The following is a 12,847-nucleotide window of genomic DNA, read 5'->3' on the forward strand; positions in this document are numbered from 1 at the left end:
AATTTTTAAGAAAGGGCTGCATAAAGAAATGGCAGAGCAGGTCAAGTCTCATTCTCTGCACTGTGGGAAATCGAAGCATTCTGAAGTTTTCTTTACAGCTGAAACATAACAACAACCACCACCTTGCCACACCTCCATGTCTGATCTCTCCCAACTGGATCTGATCATTAAACAAGGCTGCAGGGCTCCAGATCCTCTGAACAGTTGCCAGCTGCAGTACAAACACATTCTCATGAGGAACATTTTGATTCTGTTTAAAACAGCATTTTTTTTTGACAGAAAACTGTTCCACTGGCAAATTTTCATGCAGCTTCACTACTTAATATGCCTCCCCTCCTCCCACACATGCATGCTCCAGAACTACTTCCAGAAGATAATTATACTGCATGTTCACAGTGTATTGGATTTGCTCCTGCCAGGTCACCTGTCTTCACTGGGAGTGAGAGACTCCAAAGAGAAGAGTCATCAAAACAAGGGTGATGCAATGTCTACACATATTCCCCAAAAATACCTGCAAATAAAAATACATGGAGTTTTGGGGGGATGGGGGTGGTTTAAGAGGCTTGGTAAGTAGCTTCATGGTAGCTCACAAATTCTTTACTCAAGCAGCTATCAGAAAATGCAAATTGTAGTTATTTCACCAATCCTGATCAACAACTCATGACTTGCTTGTGATTTGTGGGGGTCTCTAGTTTCCAGCAAATAATGCAACAGTGCTGCACAGATCTGAGTACTATTTGTATCTCCATCTCTTCCCTGTGACTCAGCATTCAGCAGGGCTGCCAAGGGCTGGTCCAAGCTCCCGAACCACACCTGAAGCTGGGCAAGCCCAGCAGGACAGCACTGCAGGGATGTGAACTACAGCAAGAGGAGGAACATCAGAATTGGTTAGCAGTCTCTGAAACAGTCTTCTCAGTGCCAGCCCTCTCTGCTCTAAAACAGGATTTTTTTTTCCTCCACAGCAATTACGTAAAATTGGATCATTATGCAGAAGACTTGCTACCTCCAGCAGATGCAGTATTTGCCTGCTGACTTAGGCTGAAAAAGTTTTTTACCTCCTGCTTCCTTTAAAAAACGTGTGTGGGGAAACAAGAAAACAAAAAAACCCCTCAAAAGCTCCTAGAGGGAGCGAACTTATTTTATTCATGAACTGCAGTTTTAACTATGTTCCTCTAATGAGAATTGGCATGAAGTCCAACTGAGACCTCTGCAGCTACAAAGTCTCCCTCTCACTCTACCATCTATCAGAATCCATGAAAAGAGAATCAAGGAAAGTGGTTATGGAAAGACAATGGTTTGGCTGAGTGGGGCACCTGGAAAGCATTTCTCAGTAATCTCTCCATCTTCTCACTCAAATTTAGAGGTGAGCCCAACAACTTTCTAGGCTCTGATCCAAGGTCCTCTGAGGTTATCACATATGATATGCAGCTTATCAAAGCTCTGACTGAATTACACCAGTATCCTGTTACATGGGAATTCGTATTTGAAAGCTTTCATATTCACCATTAGCTACCAGGATTCCACTGAAGAAACTGTTGCATAAAACAAGCCAAATGAACATGCAAATTCCCATTGGATGCATCACTGAGGCATGAATAAAAACAGTTCAGAAGACTAAGACTGAACATAGATATTCTGGGCCAGATCAAAAGAATGGGGCTTACACAAAATTCAGGCATTGAAGTTGAAAATGATACTCACTGCTACTCAGTCCTGCTCTCTGCATAAGAGGATTCAGGAACCTCGTGTTCTGCTCCTGTGCATCGCAGAAACACCAGGCTTGACAACCCACGTGCTACTCTGCATATAAAACACCAGAACCGGCTCTTGCCAAAGGCACACACAAACTCCCCCTCTACCCATTAAAGCAGAATTATGCTCCCTCATGCTCTCTGGCTCAATGAATCTTCAGATGGTCCATGTTGAACACAACAACTTTGGCCAGATGCATGTAAAGCACGTCCCATACACACTTAAGAGAAGCTCCCTGCCTGTTAGGACACATTCCTGGAAAGTCACAGATCTAGGTCCTAGATCTAAATCAGGTACAAGAGAAATAGTAACACCCTGCCTGGGGAGGGCAGCTCCTCCCTGAACACCACACCTTACCCAACACACCAGTTCTGAGTTCCTGCTTTTGAGAACCTGCCTCCCTTCAGGCACTGTTAACCAGTTTTGCACTTCATCCAGGGCACAATGACACTGAGGGGGCAGAGATGCAGCAAGCTGCTTTTGCCTTCATTACACAGGGAATAGAAGTCCTGGGGACAGCAGAGCCCTGCACATAAACCAGTCTCATGCAGCCAACTCAAGATAATCTGTCATGCCTCCCTTTCTGGTGCAGTATTGTATTCATATTGTGGTAGTTCATATTTCTAGAGTCCCATACCTTCTGGGTAGTTCTCTCACAAGCAGCTCTTCACAGCAGTGTTGTTCCTGCTTCTTCGTCAGGGCTCCTCCAAGGCTCTCCCCGACTGGCCAACCCATCCCCTTTTGTCCCAGTTACCTTCATTAGCCACAGCTGCCACCCAATTAAGGATATCACAGCTGCAGCCCATTTAGAACAACTAGGATTGGGGCAAGGCCATTTATACAACACATATATTTCACTAGAACTCCTACTATAGTGCAGCACTGCCTGAAACATGGCTATAGTGTCCTGGACATAAGCTCACGATGTGCTATGTACACTTAGCAGCTTAGATCTTCATTTGCTTAAGGCCCTGTTATCACTTTTCATTTCAGCATGTGGATACCCCCTCTCGTGGTCCCACAAGGATTATTTGGATTAGCAATGCTGCATTTATATCCTTTTTGGTCCAGGTAGCTAAAGCAGATGACCTGAGTTTTCAGTGAGTTATTAGAAGGCCATCAAGTAGACTGATCTCCTGTCCACCTCAGACCTACTGTGACAAGGTCACAAGTCAGCCAAGCATATTATTCACGACCCTTGCCGAGCTGCCAGATAATTCTGTGTTAAATCAGACACCTCCTCAAACACCCTATTTCTCATCTTGCCCTCGCTGAGCCAGCTTGACAGCCCATCTCATGCAAACCCTGAGCCTACTAGCACTGCCACCACTTACACACCAGCTCTCCTAAGGTGCCTTGTCTCTCTAAGGTCAGCGGGACTCCCTCAGCAGGAACATCACACGTGCACACGCAGTGCTGGCAGAACTAGGTTGGGAAAAAATAGGTCAAACCAGGCATATATTTAACTTGGAGAACAAACCTCTTCCCAACAAATAATACATACACATATGCACGAAATCCACACTTTATAACCATTAGAAAATCATTCTCATAAGAACTAGGCAACTAAAATATTTTACAGAAGCAGAGGCTCTACCAGAAACATTTATATTCCCACTCCAAACAGAGGTTTAAACATACAACCTCTCTCCCACAGCCCTACATCATCCTTTTGCTGTAATCAAGCAACTTCTTTCTCTACTATCTTTTGGGAAGTTGTTACTCATTTCCACTCAGAGCCTTAGACATTTTTAGGGGTTTTTTGAAAGATAGTGATGGTGCAAGGTTGAAAAAACCCTGCAGGGAGCCTGGCCTGAGCCACTACCTCTATTCCAAACTTCAAAAAGTCACCTTTGCAGACAGGGTGGGTCAGGAAAGGAGGCATGAGGGCAGCCTGCCCCTTTCTAGAAGTATTGCTGCAACTTCCCTGGGCTTCTGATGGTCTTCGAAGATGGGTAAGCCAATACAGCCCACATGTCAAAAAATTACTGTGTGGCTCCAACAAGCAAGTCAAGCAGCTGCTCCTTAGATTCCTTTCCTAGAAGATACTGTCCTCTTCCACCCACTGTAGGCTCCACCTCTACACAAACCTCAATAACACAACTGGCAAGCTGAACACAGAGGCACCCAGAACACTTCACCACACATTTGCTACAGTTTTGCTGCATCTCCTGCTTGTGATTTTGTTCCCACCTACCAAAACTTTTTCATTCCCTGCCCAGCAACAGTAAAACCTAATTTGTAAATTGCCCTAAGCACTTCATGATAAGCAAGTGCCCTCTCAGCACCACGCAAAAGATAGCAATATTTAAGGACTCAGAGACATACAATTAGGTGATACATGCTTTTAATTAAATGCCCTAACACAATTGCTCAAATACACATACTAAGGTTTTAGCCTACATCATGTTATTGGGTATGGAGAATTAGTCTGAGTTATTAGACATGTTTTAATTATCTGAAACATGAAATTGCATGACCAATGCTACCTGTGCAGAAAACTGCATTGCAAAGAACAGTACTTTGCAATCACTTGGTTCTTGAGCAGGGGGAAGGTAGAAGGGGGAGAACAGACTATCAAAGAGACTGAAAACACATGTGCAGAGAGGGAGTCTTTGAATACATGCAGCAAGGATTCTTTGAGAGTCACAGTTCTGAGGAGCATGAAAGAATAAGGCAAAGTCAAATTTCAAGAGTGGGAAATACTCTACATCAGGATGCAGTTTCCTGACCAACATAAGAACTGCTGGCTTTAGTCAGGTGAGAAATCTTATTCTTTAATGGGAGCTTTGTTCACACACAAAGCAAAATCCTTAAGGAACATTAAGAAGTGGAAACAAAAAGGAAGGTAAATGAGGTACCCTGACCCTTATAAACCACCAAAGTGTTTGCTCTTGGAAAGGGGTCTACCACAGGACCGTGTGTTTCTCTACTGAAATAATCTTCTAACCTAAGAAATGGAGGAGAAAATACAGTTCAGCTCATTAGTCCTTAATACCTGGTCTGGGTAGTGATTTCTGTGGCTGTTTCTGCTTTAGCCTGCTGCTCGAGTAATGAGAAAGAAATGTCAGTGCTTGACGCTGGCACAGGACACAGCTAGCTTCCCTATGACACTCAGTTCTGTAAATAAATAAATAAATAAAATCATCAGAGGCCTTGTCTTTCATCAAGAAAAGTTCCAAATAACTTTAGAAGGAGTATTGCTCATTCTCAATGCTCAAACCAAACTCAATAACACTTTATCTCAGCATCATGGCTTGCCTGTGAATCAGGGTACGTATATAATGTTTCTGAATCATGGCCTCACACTGGCTACCACTTGAGAGCATGGTGCAGTCAAATTAGACAACTTAAGAGTTCATGGAAAGTCCTTACTCCTTATCTCGCACAGCTTTCCTGTGCCTGTAACCAAGAATAGGAGACCATCTAATGGCTACTGGGCATTTCATGAGTCTCAAACAGCATCATCTTGGAAACCTGTGTTCTCACTCCAAGATTAAATATTTCATCTGCTTACTCCACTTTTCATGGTTAAGCATGTGGCAACTAAACTTTGGTATTTAAATCAAGATGAGGCTTCAGAGAGTAAATCTGGGGTTTTCTTTGTCTTCTTAAGGCAGCCATGCAGTCGCACACAAAACATACCTCATTGAAGAAAAGTGTATATATTTTTAAAATTAAAAATTCTAGGGTCTCTCAGATCACTTTTTTTAACACATCATTAACGAACACTGACAAATACCCCAATACTTGACAGATGTTCTGCATTAAAATGTGAATGCTTAATCTGAATTTTCCTGAGGCTGCATTAAGACCTTGGAATAAGACAGTATCTCTTACTTTAATGACACTATCAGTCTTGAAAGGGCCCAGATTTCTAAAGATAAGCAGCAAGTTGCCCAGGCTGGGAACATCAGATTATCACATTCATCCCAGTAGTTTGTCAAGCACTTGTAATAGTGCCCAGATGCCCAGACAGGTAGTCCCACACACCTGAGTTACTGTATCCAGCTAGAAGGACTGCAGTTCAGACAGTTTAGGAAGAGCCTTTTAACAGGCATACAGTTCACATGCAAATCTGGATTATGCCCAACTTCATGGCTTATTACCTAGCTTAGCAAAATCTCTACAACATGTAATGTACATGCTGCCAAAGAGACAGACTTTGGCAGGATAGTTTGTTTTGGGGAGGAAGAAAAGCCACGGCAACTCCTAAGATCCAGAGAGAAGCTCCTTGACCCATCCCTGCTCCATACAACCACAGTAAATAATGATTTGTGTGACCATCTTATCAAGAATTCCCCCCCCTCTATTGCTCTCCTCCTACCCTTGGGAAAAGCAGACTATTTCCTGCTCCACCTCTTCTGCTTACACATGTTTCAGAGAGTTATTCCTAACCAATCCTCCTCTCTGTATACAGTGAGTAGCACAACATCAGATCTTCTCCAGCTTGCAGGATGCCATCCTAAATTTTACATGGAGATGTGTGAAAGCATTTGGTTGGCACCAGAAATACAGCAGGCTCTTGCTTCCTTTAAAAAAAAAAAAAAAAACCAGACAGGCCTGTTGAACCACACATTTTAGGACCTGAGGAACCTGACTGGGCAATGGAAGGTGCACATGGCACACATTTTCCTATGAAATGGAAAAATAATTTTACCACATGACACATTTCAGTCCTAGTGTTCAAGAGGTCATTAACAAAACTACTTTAAAAGGTGCTAATAGAAACAAATGCCCTCAACATCACAGACTTCCCAGATGACTCCTGCTATGGAGATGGATGTCAAATCACTCCATCAGTGATCTCTAAATTCCATATTGACTACACTGAAGCAATTAACCATTTATTTTTAGAGCATGTTCCATTTTAAACACAAGTGATTCGGTCCAAGATATATTCTATACTCCATTGCTATTTAATGGGTTAACAACTCTCAAATTTAAATGGATTTTAATTCTGGGAGAAATACTTGCCTTTTTGATTTTGCCTCCAGACATTGGCTGGGAATTTTAATTCAGGCTTCAAACCAAACAAATGTTGGTGCTCTACAAGCATCTGCAGAGAAATATAAAAATATCTGGAAAGTGTGAAAGAGCAAGCCTGTTTTGCTAAATGCATGAAATGAAACCTCAGCCTAGGTCTCAATAATAGGTTTCCTGACTGCTGTGCACACGCTCTCTCCCACAGACCTTCTGCTCTGCAGCAGGGGAACGCTGCCTGCACTGCTGTGTCCTCGGAGAACTTCCCAATACAATGGAGCACAGCGATTCCCTGGGCAACACGGCTGATCACTGACTTCCAGATTTCAAACACAAGCACCGGGGTTTCCCCCTGTGTTAGGATCTCGGAGAAACGGCTTGCCTTATCACTCCTCCCCAGCTCCCGAGCCATCTCACAGTTTATCTGCATTATAGGCAATGTTCTGGACTAAAGGATGAGGAGCTGGGATCAAGCTAAGGCTGTTTGAACTCATCGAAAAGGAGGGTGAGATTATTAGTGGGAAGTTGGGAAGGGAGAGTCCTGAAGAGCTGACAGTGGTTTCTGCTGCTGCCACCACTGGAGGGAGAGGACAAACGGGAGCTGCAACAGGTACTGCAGCAAGGGAGCCCTGCTCAGCTGCTGCCCTGCTTCAACCCAGCTCCTCCCTGTTGCAAAACCAAAAGCAGTCCACAGCCAGCCACTTGCCCCCAGCAGTCTGCTGCCTGGGACAACAGCCCATTTCACCTGTAGTTTGGACCAGTCTTTCTGGTCCATTTTCCATAAACATCTGAGACTGAGTACATCATCTTGCCGAGGGACAGTCCCAGCATCTCCTAAGGAGCCCTGCCTGAAGAACTCAAACTTCCTACTTCAGAGCTAACAACAGGATACCCTCGCCAGACATGGCTCACCAAAAAAGGCCAAGACTGACTCACAAGCCCATTATATAGCTTCCTAGCCACCATTCATTAACTGTAAGGAAAATGACCCTGGGCTCCCTGCATCAAAGAACCTTGCCATTTCTTCTTAATTAATTCTAAGCATCTCGCTGGCCTCAAATCTCAGCTGGAAAAAATCAACTAAAGTAGGCGGTATTTTATCTTGTTCTTTGCTACTGACTGCATTTTTATTTTTTCTGAGTTGCACGACCCCTACCCTTCTGAGATTACCACTAGAAAACAAAGTATTGCTGTGTTTTAGGACAAATACGTAAGTACATAAGATCTAGTCTGTTTTAAGCTTTATTAGAATTAATGGTCATTGTATCTAAGGCAAATAGAAATACACTTCTAAGGAATTAAACCAAATGCCTGCAGTATTTGCCATTCAGCCACTGCAGAATCACAAGAGCACATGAAATGTTACTGGAGAAATGGGTAAAAAAAGCCTTAAACAGAAGCAAAACTGACTCATCTCCTTATTGCCAAAACCGAGAAAGCCACTGAGTGTAAACAAACAACAGACATCCTGAAGAAAAGGGGGCGTCACAATTCCCTTTCCTGCTAATAGGCAGATACACAAACCCGTATGGGCAGGATCATCCTCCAGCTGCTGCAAGCCACTCTGAGGGACACGGCCAACGCTACAGCAGCATTCCCGGCAGCACAGGTGCCACTGGAGGCAAGGGAGCATCTGAGGTGATGGTGACTCCCAGTGCAGTGATGGTTCACAGCTGTACCTGCTGGGAAGCTGTGGCAGGCATCATCCATCCACGTAAGCTACACGTATATACGGACACCCAGCTGAACTGTGCAGGGCACTGCTCTCAAATGCCTAATTTTGGCTTAGGCTTAGGTAAGCACCCCGTCTACAGAACAGGACAGACAGTGAGCCAGAGCACTTGCTTAAAGCTTGAGTTCTCCTCCCTGTCTCTAGAGGCCTACAAGGACTAAGATCTGTGCATGCTGAAGCCAGGCTTTGTGGGTACCCCTAACTTTGGAGGAAACTACATAGGGAAAGACAGGACCATAGAGATATTTAGAAAGATCAAATGTCATAATGAGGACAAGCTACGTTCTCTGGAAAAATCTATCATCACAAACAAAGATATTTTGGAATTTCTTTTTTTAATTACTAAAAGCCCTTCTGTTTGAACTTTCCAACTGTTATGGAAATGAGGAGGTTGTTTTGCTGGGTATTTTTTATAAGCATCTTTCAGAGGTGAAACCACAGGGGCAATCTTAATCCCCTGTATCCACAAGGCAGATCCAAGAGCTTTAAAACACAGGTAACCTATCCTCTTTATTAGAACAGTTCCTGTCCCAACACCAACTGTCCAACACCATCACTTTCACAACTTGAATCCTCCCCACAATACCACGGCCACATCTTTTGCAGTATTTCAAAAGGCAGCTAATAAGCTAGATTTCGCTCTCACTATTTTTCCAAGTCACTGCATTGTTTGTAAGAAGACTATTGAAAAGGAGACAAGGAGAAGGATTTAGCACTACCTTGAATGAATGCTACTTAGCATCTGACACAGCATGTGCAAAACTTCACGAAGCTTCACAGGGATTATCTCACAATGGCAAAGGATGCAAGATCGCATGCCATGTACATGAAACACAAAGCCACTGAAAAATGCACCTCATAACAAGTCTTAGCCAGTTATTTATTGGAAAACAGTAAGGACCATATTTTTTATTAGAATGCACGTAAAATACTGAGCATATGGATTTGGAATTAATTCTTCAGGATGTTCTGAGCACGTGTACACAGTTTGCTTTCAAATTAATCAGCATCACGTTCAGATATTGATAGTTCCTGATAAAATCACTTGAGTGGATCAGTTCATGCTCTGGCCTGCTCTGGTTTCAAATGAGTAAGCTGACTGACACTAAAAGTTTAGGAGTCCAAAGCTCAGGTCACATTAAGTCAGAAACACATCAGCAATAGCATCACACAAGTGACAAAACATGCCCCCCACTCTTAACTGGCATGCTGCTGGCTGCTCACAAATGCTGGACATCAACCTCTCTTTGTTCTGACCCAACTCCCTGCTCACCCTCCTGAAACAAACAAGTAAACAAACCCCACATTTCCCCTGTAAGAACACACACTCCTTTCCCCTGTACTAGACTGAGACTGCATTGACAGGATGAGTGGTGTGGGTTGACTAAGTGTGTGCTGCCTTTTGCATCTTGTTCTGGTTCCAGCATGAAAATCAACATTGCACCTGTGTTGTCCAAACTGGGTGTGCACTTCAGAGACAGACAGAAGGGAAGCAGAGAGAGCAGCCAGGATACATACCGTACTCCACTTCTTCACAAAACACACGTACTACACAGAGAAATGATAATCCCTTCTTAGTGGAAAATCCAAATTTTCAAAATGAATCCCCAAGCCAAAATGAATTACTGTAATAACTGCAATCCTCGCATGAGCACTAATCAGAGCGGCACAGCTGACCACCTGCTATGTGCCACCACTGGCACAGCAGCACCCTGCCCCTAATTGCTGCCCAGTTCAGACAGGGCTAGGTGCCCCACAGAACACGACAGTGGTGCTGGTAAACACAGGGACAGGAGCCTGACTGACTGTTGTACAGTCTCACTACGCACTTCTGCTGAGTGCAGCATATATATTAAAAGAAAGCAAAAAAAAAAAAAAAAAAAAACAGAAAAAGCACTACTGCAGCTCCAAACAGCAGGATGCAAAAATCTAAACCCAAGCCAAATAATTTCTTCTGCAACTACAGAAAAACACACGGGAAACAATGCAATAGAGAACAAAATGAATTGCACTGCCCATGTCAGTGCAAACCCATTATCTATGCAGGCTGCAAAATGAGAAACGCAGCATTTGACAATGCTACAGGCTAGGGCAATGTTCTTAACATACTTATAAGTTATTTTATTTAATTGCTAACAAAAAAATGCAGTTACATAATAACACAAGGTAATAACCAAAATATGAAGTCACAAGATTGGCTTACAGCAACAGAGCACCGGGGGGGTGGGGGGGTGGGGGGGGGAGCAGTTCGTGCTTTAAATTTTGCTGCATTGTCAGGGAGCCAAGAACCAAAACTGGGGGCTTCTGCTTTCACAAGGAAAGGACATAACCACCAAAAATTCGGCACGGGACTCTTCATCACCGCCTGCGCGCATCCACATCCCCAAATGATGTCAATCCCCGCCGGCACGTCGCTCATCATAATTCTACACTATCTGGTCGCTAGTGGAATTCAGCCGACAGGCCGGCGGCTCAGCCGGTATCCCACCGGGGCCCAAGGAGCTCCCCGGAGAGCGAGCCCCGCTCGCCGCCCCCCGCCCAGGGCAGCGCTCACGGCCGCGGCCGGGGCTCCCACCCCGCACGGACCTCCGAGGCACAAAGGCGGCACGGCGCAGCCGGGCACGGTGACAGCGCACACCCACGACCCGCCACCGCATCCCGCCGGCCCCGGGGAGGGCCTTTCCCGGAGCCGAGGCCGCTACCAGCTCCATCCCGCCTCGCACTTCTCCGCTGGGAGCCGACAGCACCCGCCCCCGCCCCGCCACCCTCACCCGGGGCCGGGCGGCAGCAGCCCCTCGTACCTGGACAATGCCGGCCTGGGCACAGCTCATGCTCCCCCGGCGAGGGCAGCTCTCACATCCCACACGTGCCTGTCAGCCGGCAGGGAGGAAGGCGGGCGGGCTGCCGGCGTGTCAGCCCCCGCCGAGCCGCACCATAGTCCAGCACCGGCTGATACGCCTCGCAGCACCGCCGCGCTCCCTCCTCCTCTTCCTCCGCCCCGCCAGCCTCCTCCCACCTCGCCGCCTGTCGCTGGGTACCGGCCGCCTGGAGCCACCCACACGCCGCGGCGGGGCCCGGCAGCGCCGCCCGGCCCAGCCCGGCCCGGCCCGGCCCGGCCCGCCCCTCAGCGCTCCTCCCGCCCGGCCGCCCGCGCTGCCCAGGCCGCCCGCCCGCTTGCGGAGCCCACCCCGGGCCGCCCTCCCGCTCCTCTCTCACCATCCTGCCCCGCACAGCATCCCGGCTCTCCGCGACTGATCGCACGGGGACATCGCCGCACGCAGCCCGGCTCACCACGCACCGAGCGTGGAGGCGGAAAAAACCAACCCGTTCTCCTCTTTGCCCCTTGAAGTCGGGGCTGATGCCCTCACATCAACTTCTCACCAGGGCCAGAGCCTGCGAGGTGATCATTAAAGCCTTTTCCCCGCTCACCTGAGCAAGAGCTAGGGCGGCACTACTGCTCTGGCAGCGGTCTCCTCCCCTAGGGAGCACGCACCTTGCACCACCGTCATCTCCTGCCTCTCCTCCTGGACAGGGGCTTGTGACTTTAGCCCCTGGACAAAGAAAGTCACAGTACCAGAGCTGTGAAAAGAGCAAATTTCAAAATGCAGTTCAGGATGGGGACAGAGGTGCTCTACATGCGTTTCTCCCACAGGTCTTGCAAACCGGTTCACCAAAACCAGACCACGAGCTGATGGAACTGCAGGGGGCTACAGCTTCCAGCAGCAACTTGCTGTGAGTGCATCCACTGGTCGAAAGGGTTGAAGAACAGCTCTTCTTGTCAGCTGGCAGAGGGAAAAGGCAGAAAAATCCTGCAGAGGCCCACTTACCCCCTCACCTAATTTTTCTAGATAAAAGGTTTTTTAAACAGCATGTTTTAAAAACCAAGCTGTTGGAGTGGTTTCACACCCACCCACTACTAAATACATCAATTTTTTCAAGACTCTTCTGGACCTTAACTTGTATTCTAAAGCAAAAACATGTTGATGAAAGCCACAAATGTGTCCAGTAATTTCATAAATGAAGCTACATTTGTTTCTAAAACCTTCTTAGCAATCTCCCCTCTTGCAAATTTCTATGTATCTAACACTTCCTGTGCTTGGTATCAGTGCAAGAAATACCAATTTTAATTTGCTCATCAGTTCACTCCAAAATACTTTCAGACACATTGTGGCCTCACATTTCCACTTGATCATCCAATTTTCTTTCTTGAAGAGGTGAAACAGGAGAAATTAGAATCAGATAAGCAGAACCTCAGAAGGAAAATCAAATTGGATTTGGGGAAAAGAATGGCTTGGTATTTTATAATGTTAGTGAAAGATGAGATACACCAACAGTCAGAACTACCCACACACGATACCAGCAAGTGGGCTAATTCCCTGT

The 12,847-nt window shown here is 46.0% G+C and overlaps 1 protein-coding gene across 6 annotated transcripts in view; it reads right to left on the reverse strand.

The window, feature by feature from the left end:
• Nucleotides 1-11,918, reverse strand: part of HECW1 (HECT, C2 and WW domain containing E3 ubiquitin protein ligase 1) — a 252,940-nt gene extending 241,022 nt beyond the window's left edge. For 2 of the 6 annotated variants that reach the window (XM_063158099.1, XM_063158105.1), the window contains exon 1: nucleotides 11,269-11,478. In XM_063158099.1, the coding sequence (XP_063014169.1) occupies nucleotides 11,269-11,298 (30 nt within the window). In that variant the 5' untranslated portion in view covers nucleotides 11,299-11,478. Of the gene's footprint in view, nucleotides 1-11,268; nucleotides 11,480-11,896 lie in introns of those variants that run through there. The other 4 variants (XM_063158113.1, XM_063158120.1, XM_063158121.1 and 1 more) reach the window with 4 other exon arrangements.
• Between the last annotated feature and the right edge of the window lie 929 nt (nucleotides 11,919-12,847).

The sequence above is a fragment of the Melospiza melodia genome, chromosome 1 (assembly GCF_035770615.1).
Source record: "Melospiza melodia melodia isolate bMelMel2 chromosome 1, bMelMel2.pri, whole genome shotgun sequence".
NCBI lineage: Eukaryota > Metazoa > Chordata > Aves > Passeriformes > Passerellidae > Melospiza > Melospiza melodia.